The 21627-nt window shown below is 31.1% G+C and overlaps 2 protein-coding genes across 4 annotated transcripts in view; one reads left to right on the top strand and one right to left on the bottom strand.

The window, feature by feature from the left end:
- Positions 1–908: 908 nt before the first annotated feature.
- Positions 909–11092, top strand: LOC143044474 (phosphomannomutase 2-like). The gene is made up of 7 exons (XM_076216514.1): positions 909–1037; positions 3253–3376; positions 3963–4039; positions 6879–6970; positions 8002–8101; positions 8474–8665; positions 9858–11092. The coding sequence occupies exons 1-7, from the start codon at positions 963–965 to the stop codon at positions 9963–9965; spliced, it is 768 nt and encodes a 255-aa protein (XP_076072629.1). The 5' UTR covers positions 909–962; the 3' UTR covers positions 9966–11092.
- Positions 11093–15925: 4833 nt separating this feature from the next.
- The window catches only part of LOC143044472 (high-affinity choline transporter 1-like), a 33276-nt gene continuing 27574 nt past the window's right edge, over positions 15926–21627 (bottom strand). For all 3 annotated transcript variants that reach the window (XM_076216511.1, XM_076216512.1, XM_076216513.1), the window contains 6 exons: positions 21129–21284; positions 20135–20283; positions 18771–18923; positions 18090–18219; positions 17359–17588; positions 15926–16566 (listed from right to left, as the gene is read on the bottom strand). In XM_076216511.1, the coding sequence (XP_076072626.1) occupies positions 15934–16566; positions 17359–17588; positions 18090–18219; positions 18771–18923; positions 20135–20283; positions 21129–21284 (1451 nt within the window). In that variant the 3' untranslated portion in view covers positions 15926–15933. The remainder of the gene's footprint in view (positions 16567–17358; positions 17589–18089; positions 18220–18770; positions 18924–20134; positions 20284–21128; positions 21285–21627) is intronic.

The following is a 21627-nucleotide window of genomic DNA, read 5'->3' as shown; positions in this document are numbered from 1 at the left end:
CCTTCCATAATGTAAATCTAGCACAAGGTTATTTCACCGACACAGTACAACTGACGTAAGTTAACTAATCTAGAACCCGTTACTGTATAGAGAATATACAAATATGTTAACAAGATTTTGTCATACTAGCATTCACAACAAAGTAATTAATAAAGTTGTTAAAAACTATCATCAGTAGACATTTATTGAACCAACTTGATGAACTCTACCCTCAAGATTGCAATTTTTCCATTGTATAAAATGTAACTTCGACTAACCGCATTTTCTACTTTGAACTGGTTCTGGCGTTTTGTTTGTTATGTAACTTATTGTCAAACTGAATGTTTTTTTGTGCCAAAATTAAACATGATTTGTTAATTTTGAGTTTTCAGTGTGTAGAATATGAGAATTGTGTTTATGGTAATCATGCTTACATGTTGAGACACTATAATGATTATTTTCACCCATATTTCCCCTGTGTCCTTAAAAAAACCTTTATAAATTTATAAAGATATGGTTGAAATAATCTTGGAATAGTATACATTTTCCTGAAATAAAAATAAATTTTACATGTGATCGTTGTTTTATATACTGTTATTAAAATTTGACCGGTAATACATACACAAAATTTTGATAAGAAATAGAAAAAAATCTGAAATATTTGGTACATCAACTAACAATGACTAATATATCCCAAGGAATTGTATATCCATTATATTTTTAGAATCATTATGACATAAAAATTAATCACGTTAAATTCTAGGAAATATGCCGCACTTTCACAACTTTTAAAAACAACAATCATTGAATTGCAAATCATCCACGTAAACCTGTAAAGGATTATGTTTTTATATATAGTCTCATTGCCCTTATTACGGAAACTTAAAAATTTCGGTTAATTATTTTTTTCTATATTTTACGGAAATGTTATCCGCATTTGGGCAGTTTTAAAATATTACAAGTGGAGATAACTCTAGATAAACATGGCTGGAAACCAACGAGACACGTCAACTATCTGTGTTTTTGATGTTGATGGAACTTTGACCGCAGCAAGACAGGTTAATCGATAAGCAATATTATCATACATTTCTCTTAATTCGGTTCATTGTTTATCATCACTACCATTTTTTAATCAGACAGTGGAAAACTATGTTTTATGGTGTTGCGTCAGCCGGCAAGCCGGATGTTTGGACTTGTTTATCTATGATTATGTTGGTATTTATTATCCAAAATCATTCATAATTCATAATATATAAACTTACAGTAAAAAAAACAAATAATTAATGTTTTCCATACATAAGACGGATCTTTAGTATGGCTCAATTTCTGCACCCCCCCTTTTATTTTAGGAGCTATATACATGTAGGAGCACAGGGGCTTGTTTAGTGGGTCAGACGAGGTTTTACTGTCAATGGCGATCGGTATTTTATATAAGATAGCAATCGCCATTGACAGTAAAACCTCGTCTGACCCACTAAACAAGCCCCTGTGTTGGAATGGGCTTTGTTCGTTGTTGAAGACCTTAGAGTGACCTACATGTATAGCTAACTATGTGGAATGAGCTTTTTTACTTTTATAAATTGTTATTTGGATGGAGAGTTTTCTCATTGGCACTCATACTACATCTTCCTATCTATTTGTTGTTGAAGACCTTAGAGTGACCTACATGCATATAGTTGTTAATTTCTGTGTCTATTTGTCTCTTGCGGAGAGTTATCTCATTGGCAATCGTACCACATCTTCTTATTTTATATCAGAATACTATATTGTGATAGAGTCAAGATATATTTTTACTTGTTAGTTACCTTCTTCAGGTAATATCACAACATGTTTTATGAAGTTCACACTGGAACAACATAGTCAAGAAAAAAAATAAATTACAAAATTTTGTATGTTTCTGGTTATATACATATAATAAGTTTACTAGAAATTCTTAATAAAAAACAAAAGGTTCAATCTGTTTTCACATGAAGTGAAGCCATATATTTTTATCAACATTTAAAGGGGCACTAGCTACGAGATATATATAAAAAAATCTAAAGTTTGTTTTTTTCTGTTCAATCAATAATGAAAGTGAAAAAGTGAAATAACAATTTGATTTTTGCAGCCAAAAAGGTTCAATTTTATCAAATTACGCTAAGAAACATTGATAATTAGCAATTCACTTGCAAGTGAATGAGTCGACCTCTTTAAATCCGTATTCATGTGAACTTGAATTTAACCCCTAGCTAGAGATTGACAACGCATGCATTGTACATGTACTGGTTATTTAAAGGAGAAAAAATGTCAACAATGAAAGTGAAACTACGGTAAATCATTTGATTACTAATTCGATGCACATAAAATCATTCTTATACGGTTAAAAAACAATGAGAAACATCTATTTTTAATCTATAAAATAAAATCAAACAGACCTATAAAAATCCAATTGCATGTATTGGTTTAATCTATTGATATCTTTATTTATGTTTACATCGCTTATATGGTCATCTGAGGTCAAATCGATAGGTAATTAGATGGCGTCTGGACTAAAATACACACACGAAACGAACCTATATATAATCTACCCCATGCTCTGTAAACTGTGTATTTTAAACTTTTGATAGTTTGGATAAATATTTACATTGTTATAAATCAAATATGAGAATTTGAGTCAAATCGGTGACCATGAATTTGACAGCTAGTGCCCCTTTAAAGTAATTGATATTTTGTAATTTATTTTAAATTCATTTTTCCAAGGAATTTTTACTTGTTGATATAATTGTTACATTTCCCCTCTTTAATGTAATTACATGTATAACATGCTCATAAGCAAAATAAAAAATATTTAAGGAATGACTGTAATTTTTTTTCTGTCTATGAAGAAATAACATCAAAAATGTGGTGCACACTGAATAACCTATGTAGTGGGTTATTTTAAAGTGAGCACCACATTTTTAAAGTTATTTCGAATAGACGGAAAAAATATTACAGTCATTTGTTATAATTTAATTCTAAATTCCATTTTCAACCAGTGCAAACTATGAAAAAACATTGATTACGTCACAGTCACATGACTAAATTATGTCTATGAGCTGATAAATATAACAACGTCAGCCAATCAGAAGATTACATCCAAAATTAAATTATTGTAATTGTTGTCATATTTTATCTGGCAGTTTTGGACACTTAATTTAACATTTCATCATTTGTTTTACGTAAATGTTTTGAATTACATAGTGTATGTATTTCAGTGCCAATGAATGTTATCATTTTATGATGTTTTACTTATAGGAAATATGTCCAGAAATGCAGGAATTTTTGTTAAAGTTAAAACAGAAAGTACCAGTTGCCTTAGTAGGAGGTTCAGACCTTGTGAAAATAGCCGAACAGATGGGTTCTACTCCTGATAACCATGGTAAAGTAAAAATTAAAAACTTTTGTGGGAGTTAAAAAAAAACAACATTGTGCAAAAAACTCCACCACAAAGTCAATGAAAGTTATTGAAATCTACAAAAAAAAATATATTTTCATTATAAATTTTAGAAAAACGAGGTGTGGCATATAAACAATTTTTAGCATGACATCCATTATCACTGACCTAGTTTACATTTTTGTTTAAGGGCTAGCTGAAGCATGCCTCCAGGTGCTGGATTTTCTTGCTTTGTTTAAGACCCTTTGCATATGCATTGGTGGTGGCCTTTGGCTGTTTTCTGTTCTTTAGTCAGGTTGTTTTCTCTTTGACACATTCCTCATTTTCATTCTACATTTTATGTATTAATGTTACAGATCAAAGATGTTTGACATTTTGGTTTCCTTGTAATGTATAGATTTTTCAAGAAAAAAAAGTGACAAATCTCTTTTCCAAACACACTAAAAAAAAAATTGAGACACATTATTTTAAGGGGCTTGAACAGTGCGGATCAAATAATTACATTTGTGTTGATGTTCTTGAATGTATATATGTATATAATAAATATTTAATTCTGATTATTTCTTTCCAGTTTCACAGAAATTTGACTATTTATTTGCTGAAAATGGTCTTGTAGCCTATCATAATGGTAAACAAGTAGGACAAGAGGTAATAATATTCATCGTTTAACTAACTTGTTTTAAGGCAGAGTATCATAATGGTTAACAAGTAGGACAAGAGGTAATAATATTCATCGTTTAACTAACTTGTTTTAAGGCAGAGTATCATAATGGTTAACAAGTAGGACAAGAGGTAATAATATTCATCGTTTAACTAACTTGTTTTAAGGCAGAGTATCATAATGGTAAACAAGTAGGACAAGAGGTAATAATATTCATCGTTTAACTAACTTGTTTTAAGGCAGAGTATCATAATGGTTAACAAGTAGGACAAGAGGTAATAATATTCATCGTTTAACTAACTTGTTTTAAGGCAGAGTATCATAATGGTAAACAAGTAGGACAAGAGGTAATAATATTCATCGTTTAACTAACTTGTTTTAAGGCAGAGTATCATAATGGTTAACAAGTAGGACAAGAGGTAATAATATTCATCCTTTAACTAACTTGTTTTAAGGCAGAGTATCATAATAGTTAACAAGTAGGACAAGAGGTAATAATATTCATCGTTTAACTAACTTGTTTTAAGGCAGTGTATCATAATGTGTAGCATTTCATACATGTATGTCATATTTTTATTAAACATTTTGTTAAATTTGGCACCTTTTCAAAACTCATGTGTATATAAAAAAAATATGTATTTTTAGCCCTTATATTTCCATACATATAGTGGTTAAAAATCTATGAAACAGATCTATGAATGTATAAATGCACATGAAAGATGCATTTTCCCCTCAAATTTACAATTCGAAGAAATTTGTTAATGCTGTGAACATTTTACTTTCATGATATATATTATATACATGTATATATATATGAAGATTATAAAGGAACCAAGGCTTTTTGTTTTCCCCCCTGAATTTTTCAAGCTTAACACTTTCACTACTGATTTTATTTTTTCTGCGGGTTTCTGTGGCCGAGGCAAATTTGCACGCTCAGATTCCCCGGCCTGAATTAATTTCGTGACCGGTACTTCAAGAAAAGTTGCAAATTGAAAAACGTGCTGTAACTCGAGAACGCAGTCTCAGATCGCCTAAACAACTAATACAGAAGTTCAAAAGGTTGCTCTGTACAAGATTTTCCTAGTGAATTAAAATTAAAACAAAGAATAATGTCTTTACAATGCTTGAAAGATCGATTTTTGTTACCTTGTTAGCTCAATGTTGCCAAAATGTCGACATTCGGATGTACTTGTTTACGTTAAAAATGTGTTTAAACGGATAATATTCAGCTAATCATTATTACCGAGTCTTCTTATTTATCTTATCACTCGTTTTTGTCATTTAAACATCGTGTATAGCAAAACTGAAGCTTTTTATCTCTCATAAATTGACCGTTTGACTTTTCGTTTCCGACCGCCATTTGTATTGATGAAAAGACAACTCCGTCAATCGACGAACGACTACTCGTTTTCAAAGTGATAGATCAGGCTTTAAAAAGATCGCTATCATATTTATTTAAGATATATGGAACCATTTATTTTTATTATATACGGTAGTTGAAACTACCTAAGAATTACAGTGGGCTTCATCAAAACACAGAAAACAGCTGTACTTCCACTCCTCGTTATCGAGAGGAGCCATTTTGAAACCCCACATGACCTCAAAACGTGTTTCCGGTTCTAATTTTAGAAAATAAAATTTTCCGATTTGATATATTTACCTTTCACGATGTTTTTAATGCTGTTGAAGAACTGAAATAATACCCTCAGATATCGTAGATTTTAATTGAAACATTGATTTCAACTGTTAAGAACGGCAAATGCGGCTTTTATTGGGACAATATTTATGTATCCTGAAAGATACACTCGCCCTGCGCATCGTGTATCCTCAAGGATACATCTACCCTGCGCATTGTGTATCCTCAAGGATACACTCGCCGCGAAAGGGTTAAGCAATATATGAAAACAAAATTTGAAAAAAATAATACTTTCTACCACAACGTTTTGCTTAATTTTTCCTTTCAACATTTTTATTGAATTTCACTCTTTATATTCATATGATGATAAAACATTATTTAGTTAAATTGTTGTTAGCCGTTATCATTTCATTGATGAATCATGTCAATTTCTAGATTGATTGGAAACATCTTAACATTACATTCTATAAGATTTGAGAGGGAAATTGATATAATTTGACAAATTTATGTTGAACTACTCAACAAAATCAGATTGTAATTAAGAAATAATTCATGAGGGCTTAAATATTTCGTGATTTTACCATGGGTTGGCCCTTTATGACAAATATTTTACCCTGAGCGATAGCGAGGGGTAAAATAATGGCATAGAGAGACAACCCGTGGTAAATTAACGATATATGTTCAAGCCCCATAAAATTATTTCGATTCTAATAGGACAAATACGGCAATTGTTTTGGATCAAAGCGCTCTAAGAGGAGGCATTATTTGCCATTTCCGTAAATAAACACACTATTAAATTGACGTTAAAGAACGGAACTAACTGAATAAGTGACATGCTTAAACTATTTACAAAAAAATATTTAGATAGGTTTGGATGAATCTAAATGACAATTTTACTTACATGTCTTATAAGTATACAAAAATTGGCTTATATAACACATTTTAGCAATGTTTGTTTACGTTTCCTTGTTAGTGATGATTTTCAGTTTCACAAGCGTGTATTTTTCTGTAAAATGCTGATATTCTGACGTCATCATTCTATGACGTTGGGTAGCTCATTCATAAAAAGCATATGAAGTGGGAGTACGACCCGAACAGCCCAAGCAATACATTGAAATTTTACCACAGGTGTGTACTCAAAGCGTTTGAAGTACGTCATGTTAGAATTCATTATAATTTTGTATTTTCAGAATATACTTAAATGTAAAGGAGAAGAATGTCTACAGAAAGTGATCAATTTTGCTCTGAAATATATGTCCGAATTAACATTACCAGCCAAAAGGTTTGCTCTTCAAAGTTTGTCAAAGGTTTAGTTAATTTAAGACAAAACATGATCAATTGCATGATCTATAAATGCTTATATATGATACAATGAACCCACATGAAGAAATTCTACTAACAAATATCTTTGATTTGTTTAAGAATTGAATGCTTCTTTTTGTAACTTCATAGGGTTGAAAAAGCATTGACCGAAGTACATTTTGTATGAAGCGCGGAAGCGCTTCATTGGAAGCGCTTCATTCTAAAAATGTGCGCCTGGTCAACACTTTTACAACCATATGAAGTTACAAAAAGAAGCATTCAATACTTATAATTACATTTTTTTAGCTATGATCATGAAAAAATGATTTTTATTATTGTTTTATTTAATTCACCTGTGCACTTTATTGTGGGACCACGTGTTATCATGAATGAAAAGTTTTATTGAGTAATGCAATTGCTTAAGGAATAACATGTGATGTGCAGTTAGCCAATCAGATTAAAGTATTATAATGAAATATACCTCTAATGTAATTATTCAATATTGGTAACACAAATTAGAAACTATATAAGAAACTCTAGCTTAATGAACTTGATAAATACATTACAGGCAGGATGAGTTAATAAAACAATCACCTAGGTTGGCAATATTTGGAATTATATAGTATATGAAGCCCTTTTCTGGATTAACCTTCATCAGGAATACTTAAAACAAATTGAAGAAGAGAAATGTATAAGTATGTAGAAGCTGTATGACCAAAATAAAACTTAAAAGAATAGCCATATTCATCTATGGTAAACTTTGCCTTAGGGAGTTGGAAACCTGTTATAGCAGTCTATAGATACTGAGTTTAACTCTAGATATGTTGGAGTGCTTTGAAGTATATAATTATTCAAATTGCAGACAAGATATGGATATAGAATGCACCCAGGTTGTATCTGTCTAAAAGTCTGTTGAGATCTATACAGTTTCTATACAGCATTAAGTTAAATTTTTTATGTTTGGTCAACAGAATTAACTTGTATGTAAATACTTATTTTGATATCTTTCAGGGGAACTTTTGTTGAATTTCGATCAAGCATGTTAAATATATGTCCTGTTGGTAGAAGTTGTTCACAGAAAGAAAGAGAAGAATTTGTAGCTTATGACCAGGTTAGTTTTACCCTGCTTTATTTTTAATTATTTTTACACAGTCGTGTTAACCAGATTACAGTCACTGGTTTATCAGCAGTACTAAACATCTGTTAAAAGCATAACACAGTAGAGTTCCAAAGGTTTTGATAAATGCATGAATTTTATAGAATGCACTGTATACATTAAGAAAATGGCATTATGTCAATAATATGCAGAAAAATGCTTAATAAAATATAAGATACATGTATACCATTTAGGATACTACTGATGATATTAGCCAGTTAAAAATAATTGTGTATTTTAAACTGTATTTTGTCATTTCATTTATGTATTTCAACCAACTCTTTTTCCACAAAAGGAGTTTAGAATAAATATTTTATTATATTCCAGGAGCATAATATAAGAAAAAAGTTTGTAGAAAGTTTATATGCTAATTTCCCAGATGCTGGACTGAAGTTTGCTATTGGAGGACAGATCAGTATTGATGTATTCCCTGTCGGCTGGGATAAAACATTCTGTTTACAGTTTATAGAAAAAGGAGGATATAAAACTATACATTTCTTTGGTGATAAAACTGATCCCGTAAGTAAATACAAACAATATATTTTTTAGATTTATTAGATATTATTAGATTTTGTCTTTTTCTATAATACAATTTATCATAAATTATAAAACATTAAATGTGCATTATTTAAATTTATTAGTTTTTTTTCATGAATGATCACTGATTAAGATAAATTTGAGAAAACTAAGTACAAAACTGGTTTAAACACTGAATAATTGTTGTCAGGAAGCTTGTCAATGGTTGAATCTCTTCTGTCAAGCAGAAGTTTTGATCTCAGGATCAGGATGATTTTTATGCACTTGTAACTTGGAAAAATATGTTTAAAGGTTTCAGAAGCAGTGAGAATATTTTATCAAATGATATCAACTGAAGTTATTCAATTTCAATTCTTTCCTAATCACAAATCAGATTTGTGCCAGTTTATTATCACTATTTAAATTATATAAAGACAATTGATATTAAGCAATATTCAATTATTCCAAGTTGTTAAACCTAGTTCTCTTATATGGTAAACATTCTCATTTTGTTTTTTAAGATTTACAGACATAACAATCAAAGGAGTAGGGGGCATTAAGACCTGGTTTTGGCCCAAGAAAATAAAATGTTTATTAACTTTTTCAAATTGGCACATAATTTTTAGAAATGAATAGGGTCAAGAAATATAAAACATGAAGATTTTAATGTGATGACGTCACAAAAAAGTTATTATGTGCACTGTTTTCACAAAAAGGATGAAAAATACAGAATTTTTGCTGTTTTCTATCTTTATTTCTTTTGTGGAAACATTGTGCGCAGCCAAGAAACAACAAAATAATTTGACAGAAGCTTTATCATAACTATTGACAAAATCTCACCAAATAAAAAGTTGTTTCTTGGGTGCGCACATACTTTTTCAAACTAAAATATACCTAAAAAATTGATGAAAACCAAAGCAAATCACTAAATTTTACAAAATATGCAAATATAGCCACGACTTGTTGCCATGGTAACTTGTTTAATGTAAAAAATTGTTTTGTTTTCCTAAATACCTTGTACCTTAGATACTTTTCAGTAATTTAAAAATATGTATGATAACTTTTAAATTTGCAGTAATTTATGTGCCAAATAAGGGCCTTATTGCCCCTTCTCCTTTCTTTAATGAATTTTTCATAGACTTCTTAAATATATATGATAGTGGATTATTTTTTGATATTTTATCTATTTTTTCAGGGAGGAAATGACCATGAAATATATGCAGATGAAAGAACAATAGGTCATAAGGTCACATCACCTGAAGATACAATGAAACAGTTGACAGAATTATTTTTCAAAGATTAGAATAATTTTATATACAAATTTGATATTGGGACAATCTATGGTTTATACTTGACAGAATGCATTTAATTTTTAAGATGTGTTGAGTATTAGACATTTTTATACAGTTGTGAAATCCATTACATGTACTATTTCTGTGGATTTTTTATTTTCAGTTTGAAGAAAAATATATTATATTTCGTGATATTTGATTTTGTGGTTTTGTCAAAGTTTTTCATACAAGACAAAAGAAAATTAATACTTCATTGAAAATCTTAAGTCATAAAAATGCATGAAAACTGGTATCTGATGAATAATGATAAATTTACAGTTTTAAGTCAAAGGATCAAACTTGAGTTAGTTGTTTTTCTAGTTGAAATAAAATTAAAAAGTTTTAATCATTTATTAGATTATAAAAGACAACATTTTGGTTGGATATTCCTTGTACCAAATACAAAAAACTTTTTCTTCAAATAATTTATAAACAAAATGTTTTGAACACCAAATGTATTAAAGAAATCATGTTTTGAACTTGTTTTTAAAAGTTTGATTCATACAGTAAGTATTACAGCTTTAATGTCCATTCATTCCAACCGTTGTACTGAACCATATCTTATTTTACTGACATATACATTTAACTTGAAAATGCAGAGTTGTCTCTCTTACAAAATTTATCTGGTATGCAATGAAATCAGGAAAGATGGTACGAGACCAAAGATTTCTGTAAATAAAGAATTTGAGTAAAGGAACATCTATTTTAGTCAATCCTCCATATTGGTATATATTAAAAGTAGACAGTTTTGGATGCTTGTATCACAAAACAAGTTCAGACAGATCTTTATTTTCTTTTGTTTAATGTTTTTAAACATGCATTCCAGTTGTTAAAAACTCCAATTGAATGATTCTTTTTGAATTTCAGAAGCCCCCACACTTAAGCTTACTTAAGGTATAACCTTTTGATCATATGGTATGGTACTGGAATTTATCTGAGCTCAGCAACGCAATATTATTTTCTATAGGTTTTAAATTGGAATGACTTGGGCGTAATGAATTCTTAATGAATTTAGTAATTTATTGCACTTTTATAACAAATTGTTTTTGTGGTATACTTTTGTTGGGATCGATATTTATATTAAAATTTATTTTTTAAATCGTTATTTATTGACTTTTTTCACAAACAGCTGTAGTTTATACTTACCTTCATCAGAAATCATCAAATCTACATATTTGAAAGCCAGGCTTGCATACATAAGCTGCAACGTTAGGAGTTATATAACCCAAAAAGAACTAAGGTGGAGTGTTGGTACTCTCTCAGACTAATTTTACCCAGCTATATTATGTGTGTGACTGTCCCAAGTCAGGAGCCTGTAATTCAGTGGTTGTTGTCATTGTCATTTTTTCTGTGTATATTTATACCCCCGCTTTAAAAAAGGGGGGGTATACTGTTTTACCTCTGTCTGTCAGTCCATCAGTCCATCAGTCCGTCCGTCCATCAGTCCGTCCGTCAGTCAGTCTGTCCCATGAAACTTTCGTCACATTTTTCTCAGGAACTACACATCCACCCTTTCTGTAATTTGGTATCAACATTTATATATGTCAGCCACACCGTGTGATGCGTTTTCAGATTCATCACTTGACAACTTCCTGTTTACCGAACACTTGTCTGATTTTACACATGATAGCCAAGTTGAAAATTTTCGTCACATTTTTCTCAGGAACTACAATACAAGGATTTCTGAAATTTGGTTTCAGGATTTATATAAGTCAGCTATACCGTGTGATGCGTTTTCAGATTCATCACTCGAAAACTTCCTGTTTACCGAACACTTGTATGATTTTACACATGATAGCCAAGTTGAAAATTTTCGTCACATTTTTCTCAGGAACTACAATACAAGGATTTCTGAAATTTGGTTTCAGGATTTATATAAGTCAGCTATACCGTGTGATGCGTTTTCAGATTCATCACTCGACTACTTCCTGTTTACCGAACACTTGTATGATTTTACACATGATAACCAAGTTAAAAATTTTCGTCACATTTTTCTCAGGAACTACAATACAAGGATTTCTGATTGGTTTCAGGATTTTTATAAGTCAGCTATACCGTGTGATGCGTTTTCAGATTAATCACTCGACAACTTCCTGTTTACCGAACACTTGCATATTTTTACACTATTAATATTATCCACTTGCGGCGGGGGTATCATCAGTGAGCAGTAGCTCGCAGTTTCACTTGTTGGTTTTTCATTCATTATTTGTCCCATACTGATGAAGTCGAAGGGGACTTTAGGTTTGCACTCTGTTCGTCTGTCTGTCCATCCTTAGTCCGGCAAATCAGTTTTCAACACATTTTTTCTTCCTGCTTGTAGATATTGATTTGATATTTGGTGTTTTGTTTTATCATGACAAGTTATAGATCAAGTTCATATTTGTAGCTTATGACCAGGTTAATTTTACCCTCATTGTTTTTGTTTCTAATTTAATTATGCATTCTTGACCAGATTACAATCACTAATTCATCAACATTGCCAAACACCTGTTAAAATCATAACCAGTCGAGTTTTCAAGGATATGATTCTGAGTTATATACGTCTCAAAGTTGGTTTCTCTTCTGTCACTTAAGTTTGCCTCAACCAAATGTTATGAAACTTATACACAATACTTATTACCACAAAACTCAGATCAAGTACAAAATTGGGTAATGTTACTTTAACTGTTCTTCAGTTATGTTCCTTTATAACTATATGATAATTATGTAAGAGCAGGCATCATCTGTCTCATGGACGCATTCTCCATTTATTGTTCTCTAACTTAAGTTTGCCTCAACCAAAAATTATGAAATTTATACACAATGCTTATTACCACAAAACGCAGATCAAATACAAATTTGAATAGTGCCACTTTTACTGTTCTTGAGTTACGTCTCTTTATAATGTTGTATGCAAGCGGGAGCATCATATGTGTCCCATTCCTCATTTATTGTTGCAATCTTTTGTCTCCCATTTGCCTTTTTGTTAAACTTTATTTGGATGAGTCTATAGCTAGTCTCGGGCTCCATCATCTTGTGATAGTATGCATGCCTCATAAACAAGGTTGATGGTTCTATTGCAATCGTGGTTAAACTTAACACTTTAAATATTTTCTGCTTACCAAGTAAGCACAAATTGTAGATTCCATATTATTTGTGTGAAGTTCAACAAAGGTCAAACATTCTATAAGCTTGTTTTGGATGGAGAGTTGTCTCATTGGCACTCACACCACATCTTCCTATATCTATATAAGCTTGTTTTGAGATTTTAGCAAAACCATGAAATCAAATATCCATGAAAAATCTAATTTTTCTACAATACACAAAAATAATTGAAAAAGAAGACCAGGCTTATGTGTTAGGGTTGTCAGTGGAAAAATTAGGGGTGAGGTTCAGGGTTCTTTGACCACTTCTACATTCTCTTGTATTGTGAGGTAGCACATTCAAAATCCAGCCCAACATAATGTCATAGATTAAAGAGGAGTACATTCCTATTCATTTATAAAAATAAAAAGATGTGGTATGATTGCCAATGACACAAATATCCACCAGAGTCTAAATGCTAACTGTATGTCCTTCAACAATAAGCACACATATCTTTTAACTCTAGGATGAGGAGCCAATAAAACTGATCTATTGATAAAAATAAAAAGATGTGGTATGATTGCCAATGACACAAATATCCACCAGAGTCTAAATGATGTGGGCGTTAGCACCTATAGGTAACTGTATGGCCTTCAACAATAAGCACTCATATATTTTAACTCTAGGATGAGGAGCCAATACAACTGATCTATAGATAAAAATAAAAAGATGTCGTATGATTGATTATGAGACTACTCTCCATCTGAGACCAAATGACATAATAGGTTAAAATCTATAGGTTACTGTATGGCCTGAAAACAATTGGCATTTTTTTTACCGTGGCTTTTCGCAGGGCTTTGATTCTAACCTGTTACTGAACATTATTTCACAATGTAACACTTTATTATTCAATAATTCAATGAAAAATCTATTCACTTTATTGTAACAAAAGTCAAAATTCTAACAACTTTTTACAAATGTAATACATAAAGTAAAAAAACAGAACAAAATAGTAATAACTAAATTTCTTAATAATATGATTTGATTTCAGTCACCACTTCACTCCACTCCTCATGTATAAGTGATGGCTTTTCTAATAGAAATCAGTACATTTTTGAAGGGGCATTAGCTGCAATTCACCCATTTGACCCAAATTTCTTTTATTTGATTTATACATGTTATAACATACTAAAATGTATATTAAAGTTAAAAATGTCCAAAGGAAACAATTCATGATGCACAGACTCATTATAATGTATTAGCATTTTGTGCTATTAAAACTTTAATCCATCTAATTATATATTTAGTGAGATGATCTTTAAAAACTGCACCTGCTATTGGATTAAGATGATTTTTCTTGGTCTGTTTGATTTCAAGTTATAGATTAAAAATGTATGTAAATAAGTGTTTTACCAAAATCACAATGATTTTTTTTTTGCTGAATCAGTGAATGAAATGACTATTCCTGATAATGTTGAATTATTGACTTGCAAGCCAATAATACATGAGCATTGTTTTAAGCACATTTTCACAAAGTTGAACCAAACTGATTGCCAACAACCAATATCAAGATTGTTGATAATGCCCCTCTAACAAAATGAAATTATAAATCTATGTAAATATGTCAAAATTCCATATATATATATTGCACATTATAAGATCTAAGGAAATATAAGCGCAGTTGCACTAAACTTTGGAAATATTTGAATAAATTATCAGGTTTATATCCATCTTAAATGCCTAACTAGAAAAGAAAAACACTGGTCTTTTACATATATCCCTCCAAAAAACAAATGACAGTGGAATAGGTCTGAAAAAGCTTTTAAATTTATCTTGGTTACATTCAGCTTGAAATCCAAGTAAATGGATAATTAATGTTTAACCAAACGATTAGTGTGTACTACATTGTATAACATGGTATGATAGATATCATGGTTGGTTCTGAAGTCGTTCAGGCTAAGTTAGGTAATGAGTTTGGTGGATAATGATTTTTTTTTAAATAGCATATTGGAATGAAACAAAACAACATATGACAGACAAGCTAAAGGAATAATTGATGACATGCAAATAAACTGTTCAACATGAAAGACTTTATTTTTAAATAATCATCTGACATATCAACAAAAATGAATTAAATGTTGTGTAAAATAATATATTCTAAAGTGTAAAACAAAACAAAATGGTTTCAATATATACACTGGAATGCATACCACATGATTCGTTTTTTTTTAACTCTGACTACAAAAATAATCTTAAAAGAAGAGAAAATTATGAACATATTCTTTTGGCATTATACAAAAGATTACAAAAAGTATGATTAACTATTGGTTATGCTCACATTAAATAGTGACGGAAAGGCTGACAAATTGACATCTAGAGAGCGTTCACATATTTTAAGTGGAGCCCAGATTAGGGTAAGTATAACAAGAATGTGTCCATAGTACACGAATGCCCCACTCACGCTATCATTTTCTATGTTCAGTGGACCATGAAATTTGGGTAAAAATTCTAATTTGGCATTCAAATTAGTAAGATCATATCATAGGGAACATGTGTACTTAGTTTTAAGTTGATTGGACTTCAACTTCATAAAAAACGACCTTGACCAAAAACTTTAACCTGAAGAGGGACAAACAAATGGACAAAAAGATGAATGGACCCACAGACCAGAAAATATAATGCCCCTCTACTATTGTAGGTGGGGCATAAAAACCTAATCTGAATCCCAGCAGTTAAATTTCATCTAAACGTAAATTACACTAAAGTTGTAGTATGGTTGTATTTGAGTACTGAGTTTTAATATTTTTGAAACATTGGTTAAATAATATAAATTGGAAAATCTATTTGTCTCCCTTTAATCATCCTATTTGTCTCCCTTTAATCATCATCTACTTGTTCAGTTTTAGGATGTAATAGAGATCGTTCATCAGCAGATAATGTTCCATTAACTTTATGTAAATCTTCTCTTGAGATCTTAAGTGCTGGATTTATTTGTCCACGACTTTCTATCGTTGGTGTAATGGCTGTTAATTCTGAAGGTCCTTTATCGGCTAATGATAATGTTTCTTCAGGAGTGTTTACAATACACATAAATACATCAAAGCGACGATGTATCATTCCACTCTCAAATAAATATTTAAGTGGATAAGAAACTGCTATAATAGACACAAACGACATGATCATACTTAAAGTTTTGAAGGGAAATAACTGCTTTTTTTCCACTTCATCGTACCAAGGGTATTTAATTATTGGAGAAATATTCATACTTTCTTCACCTCCAGCGATGCGGAAAAATAATCCTAAGATAAATCCAGCCAGAGATCCATAGGTGTTAGTTCCTTTCAAATAAACCACGGATACTAGCTGTGGAAACAATATAACATAGACTAAGTCTGAACATAGGAACCATAGGTCGTAGATAGAGTCTACCTCAATAGCCATAGCGGTGGCCAAAGCACCAACACCAAATATTCCAAATCTCATAACCCATATTATCTCCCTCTCTGATGCCTGAAATAAGAAAATTACAGAAATCAGTGAAATAAGAGATTGCTAAAGAGCTACATATTAAGGGCAGGCATAACAACAAATATTAAATTTTCTTTTTCTATAGCTATTTCATTTTAGTTGGAAACTACTCTTAAAATATTGCTTATAACAGTAATAATAAAAGAACAGAGTTTCAATGTCACCTGTATTGCACATAATTGATCTGTCCCAGGGGAATACATTTTTTTTTCTTCTTTAATTATTTCTATAAATATTTTACAGAAATGAATGCTAGCGAGCAAATGCAACTAATATTTCCAAGGGGCATAACTCTTTTTAAATATTTTTCGACACTGATTTTTTAAATTGTCCAAAAGATTACTGATATAACCATTGATAAAAATCTGGCAAAAAAAACTACACAAAAGAGCCTCTACAATGCAATATTCCATATAACTAATATTTCCAAGGAACACAACTCTTCTAAAAATAATTGATTGGCACTGATATTTTAATTTGTCAAGAGTCATTGCGGACATAAACCATTATAGTGCAATGAAGTACAGATGGATAGACAACCAGTTTGTCTATGTTCTTTGCAACATGCCACACAGGGGACTCTTAAAACCTTGTAAAATACATTTTTCTAAGAGAGAAAAAAACCACATCAAAATTAAATTGATAAAAAAAATTATGTAAAGAAAATTGACAACCAACAATTGAAAATGTTTGATTTACTGGTTGATTAACAACTTTTCTCTTCTCCAATGACTTTTGGTCTATTAGGACATAAGATGTACTTTAAAATATTACCTTTTGTCTGAACACACACTTGTAAATGTTCCTGGCAAACATGGCACTAGCAGACAGAATGGAAGAATCAGCAGAGGACATAACTGCAGCAGACACAGCTCCCAAACCAAAGAATGATACCCACACTGGACAAAGATATTGCAATACTAATGGTAGAATTAATTTAACCTCATCGTCCTTAAACACTGGACTGTGTCCTTCAACCTGTACATAATCTGTCATATTCCAGTCTACAATGTAAGCATAACAGAGGTCGATTAAAATTTTAACAATGTCAAAGGATTTTTTTCTTCAACAGGCACATTTTTTTCAACAAGTAAAATTTGACAAAAAAAATAGATGCTCTTTGACAAGGAAGCCCCTTGATTAAAAAAAAACTAATGATCAATTATTATCTGCATTATAGTCTTAATAGTAATTAGCTCTAAGTTTAAACCATAGTAATAAAAACTCATGCAAAAATCACAATTTTTCAGTGATTCTATACCGCAACTGTAATTGCAGCAACAACAATAATTGAATATGACTTGTTTTTACTGTAGATATTTATGTTGCTAAGATGTGATATTTCTCCATTACTTCCCAAGTAACTGAAAGCCTTTTAAACACTAACAAACCATCAAACATACTAAATTTTTGTTTTTCCCATTTTGAACAGTTTTCTTATTTCCAATGTGTTTTTCAGGCTTTTAACATGTTGTTTGAACATTAAGTAAATACGAAAAAGTCACCTGTTTCTGTTGCTATAGCACCAATCAGTACTGCTGGTACAGCCATGACGATACATCCTACAGCAGCAACAAAGGATAGAATCTGGGCATTGGCAGCAGTCTTTGCTGATAAAACTCTCTGGAAATATACCTGTAAAAACACAGATTAATCAATGTTATATTCAAAAGTTACATAAACCACATTATAATAAATCTTTACATTTATCATTAGACCATAAAAAATAAGGTTAAGGTCAGATGAATTCAGACAGATATGCCAACCCGGAATGATGAAGAACAGAAATAAAAGTGCTGTTCCTTAGCTTTTTTTTGCTCTACATGTTCTGATTTTGTATCATAGATGGATACCCCACATACTTTCTTTTTCTCTATAGGTCATAGGCTAAATGTAATGTACTTATTACTTAAACTGACAGTTTCATCAAACTCAAACTCATGAGCCCAAAAGGAGTATAAAATAAAAATGAGGTCATGGTTAGATGAAGCACGTCAGAAGGAAATGTACATGTAACATTACAATCATTCTTCAGATCAAATGTAATAACTCATAAAATAGATTAATCATGAAAAAAAGCATTGACCAAGTTTAGATAAAATCTATCAGGAAACTCTTTCGACCAATCTGGTAAATTAAAATGTCTCAAAGGATAATACATCAATCTACATTTAAAGTTACTATACCTGCCAAGGTATACCACCAAATATCAACAGCAAATAACTGTCTATATAGCTGCCAGTGTACTTTGGATCCAAGTCTTTCACCCACTTTGTTGTTGCATTAAAACCAATATTGGTGGTAGCTTCGTTTGCCATAGCAAATGGAATTGTTAACCACTGAAAAAAACTATAATACTTTCACCATGTTCATCATAAACAGAAAAGTTTTTTCCTTGGTACATAGTGGTGATAAATTATAAGGTGAAATGTTTACAATGAGAGGACATTTTCTTTTTTTCTACGTATTGATTTATTATAAATTATCACTTACAGCTTGACCGTTTTTAAAAAAAAAAAGATATGTGGCTTAATTAGACAGAAACACCAAAATACTTTATACAGACAATCAAAACAGATCTAAAACTCATCAATAAACATCCAAAAAGCAACATAATTTCAAATAAGGCTTGGAGCAAATTTGGGCATAATGAGACCTTGACCTTTGATTTAGTATCAATAGACGACTTTCACCCCAAAGGATATAAGCACAAATTCAAAAGATATTGTCCAGACATAAAGCCTTTCCAAAATTTCAAAAACAAAAATTATTTATAGATACTTTGACCTTACTCAATGACCTATTGAGATTTTTTCCATTGGCTGTTATCAAATGTGGTTTGATATATAGGCATACACTCAAAAGATATCAACTGAAAACCAAAATGTTGCTTCAAAAATCATTTTATCAATAGCTATGACTTTTACCTTTGACTTAGTGGCATCAATCAAACTCAAAAGGGTTGTTTTTCATTTCATGAGGTGTTATTAAAAGATGTAATGGTGACAATATTGTATTAATAGATTTTGTCTACAAACTTAATGGGTGATACCTGCACAACTTTCATTATACTGTGGATTTATTTTTTGTAGATACCAATTTTCGTGGATTGAGGAAAACTTGCATATTCGTGGATATTTAATTTCGTGGTTTTGGCAATGTCTGCATCAGTCTGCACGGTTAGCCACTAGTCCGATGCCACAGACTAGTCAAATTTGATTAGGACTAGTAAGTTTTTGCAAAACTTTGTTTGGCCCAATAACAAAAATGTCCGAATATTGGTCTTCGGACTAGTAGTTGAAAAAGTTTTTGGTGCAGACTGCTGCATACATACTTTTAGAAAATTTGTAATTTGATGAATATTTAAATTTGTGGTTCTCCTGTACCCACGAAATCCACGAAAAATATAATCCAAGGCATATTAGTGAATTCACAGTATTATAAGCTGAGTTTGCTAACTTGTAACTCAGCTTAAAGGTGTTATGCATACGCTCATTGTACAGTCCTCTAAATATATAGATATAGGAAGATGTGGTGCAAGTATACTTACTAGTCCAATAAATATACAGAAAAGTTGGACTACATCTGTATAGGCCACAGAGTATAGTCCTCCGAACAAAGTATAAAATATAGCTATACATGATGAGATCACAATGGAGGATTTGGTGTCCAGATCTATGATAACAGATAATGTGGCTCCTAAAATGACACAAAACAAATAAAAGTATATTAAGTGTATATTGATTTTTTTTAAATTGTTGTCTTACTAATTATAAATTGAGAATCCTTACTGGAAGTAGTACTTGAAATAGTGAACAACAATAATTAGTCTCTAGCATGGAACAGGACAACATGTTTGGACAGCTTTGAGGTTTTCAAGAGTTACATCTTACAACTGTTTTTAAAATTATATTTTGTTGTTGTTGCAATTTTGACAGCCTATATCTGGAAATATTCAGAATATAAAGCGTCATTTAATTCGATCTAAACATTAAATCTTGCTACCCTTAAAAAACTAGAACTTTTAAATTGAAAATTACCCTCCTCTTTTCTTGGGGAACAACTTTTTGAAAGATTATGCATCAAGTTTGGATGGCTGATGCAACACATGGTTGGTATAAAATAACTGACTTTTGAAAAGAAAACCTTTGAAAGAATTTACCTCCATAAAGCACAGAAAATTTCACTTGCATCTATTCTTATTTTCATGAAGAAAAAAACCTGCAATACAATGTAATAACAAGAATGGGTCCGTTGTAAACAGATGTCCCACTCGTATTATCATTTTCTATATTCAGTGGACGATGAAATTGGGTTCAAAACTTAAATTTGGCATTAGAATTAGAAAGATCATATCATTGGGAACATGTGTACCAAGTTTCAAGTTGATGGGACTTCAACTTCATCAAAAACTACCTTGACCAAAAACTTAACCTGTAGCAGAAGTACCGTACAGACGGACGAACAAGCGAACGGATGAACAAATGAACGGATGAACAAATGAACGGATGAACAAATAAACAGATGCACAGACTAATACATACCTAATGCTCCTAATATAGCAGCTGACCAGAAGACCTCTCCTAACAATGCTGGCAGGTACAATAATCCTCCCATCCTCTCACCATACTTTTGTTGGAATGGATCTAACATGGTTACATATCCTTCATTTCTCATTTTTTTGGCAAAGAATAAACCACCTGTTAGAAAGTAGTTGAAAAGAACAAACAAATGAATCATTGATATAGAATAGTTTTAAAAGGTAATTCGACAACAATTTACGAACACTGGATGCAGATTAATCCACTAATTTAATATCAGACAAAAGAATTGTTTCAATACTTTTTTGGAACTCAACAGATTTAAATATATACAAATATTGGTTTTTAATTAATAATACCACTACCAAGAATTAAACTCAAAGGCAACGAAAAGCAATGTCTGTTGTTTTGCTCAAGGTTAAAGTACAAATTCAATGTAGAACTCTCATGTAGTGATGTCAGAATCGATGAAAAGAGGATTGGACTGTGGTTTATATGACAA

This window comes from Mytilus galloprovincialis, chromosome 9 (genome assembly GCF_965363235.1).
Source record: "Mytilus galloprovincialis chromosome 9, xbMytGall1.hap1.1, whole genome shotgun sequence".
Classification (NCBI taxonomy): Eukaryota; Metazoa; Mollusca; class Bivalvia; order Mytilida; family Mytilidae; genus Mytilus; species Mytilus galloprovincialis.
This window is presented reverse-complemented; position numbering and strand designations above follow the sequence as displayed.

Bases quoted from the DNA above. Each gene is read 5' to 3' on its own strand.
- LOC143044474 (XM_076216514.1), top strand. From the start codon at position 963: ATGGCTGGAAACCAACGAGACACGTCAACTATCTGTGTTTTTGATGTT. The intron at 1,038-3,252 runs GTTAATCGATAA...TTTTACTTATAG, and splicing joins CTTTGACCGCAGCAAGACAG to GAAATATGTCCAGAAATGCA. The intron at 8,102-8,473 runs GTTAGTTTTACC...ATTATATTCCAG, and splicing joins AATTTGTAGCTTATGACCAG to GAGCATAATATAAGAAAAAA.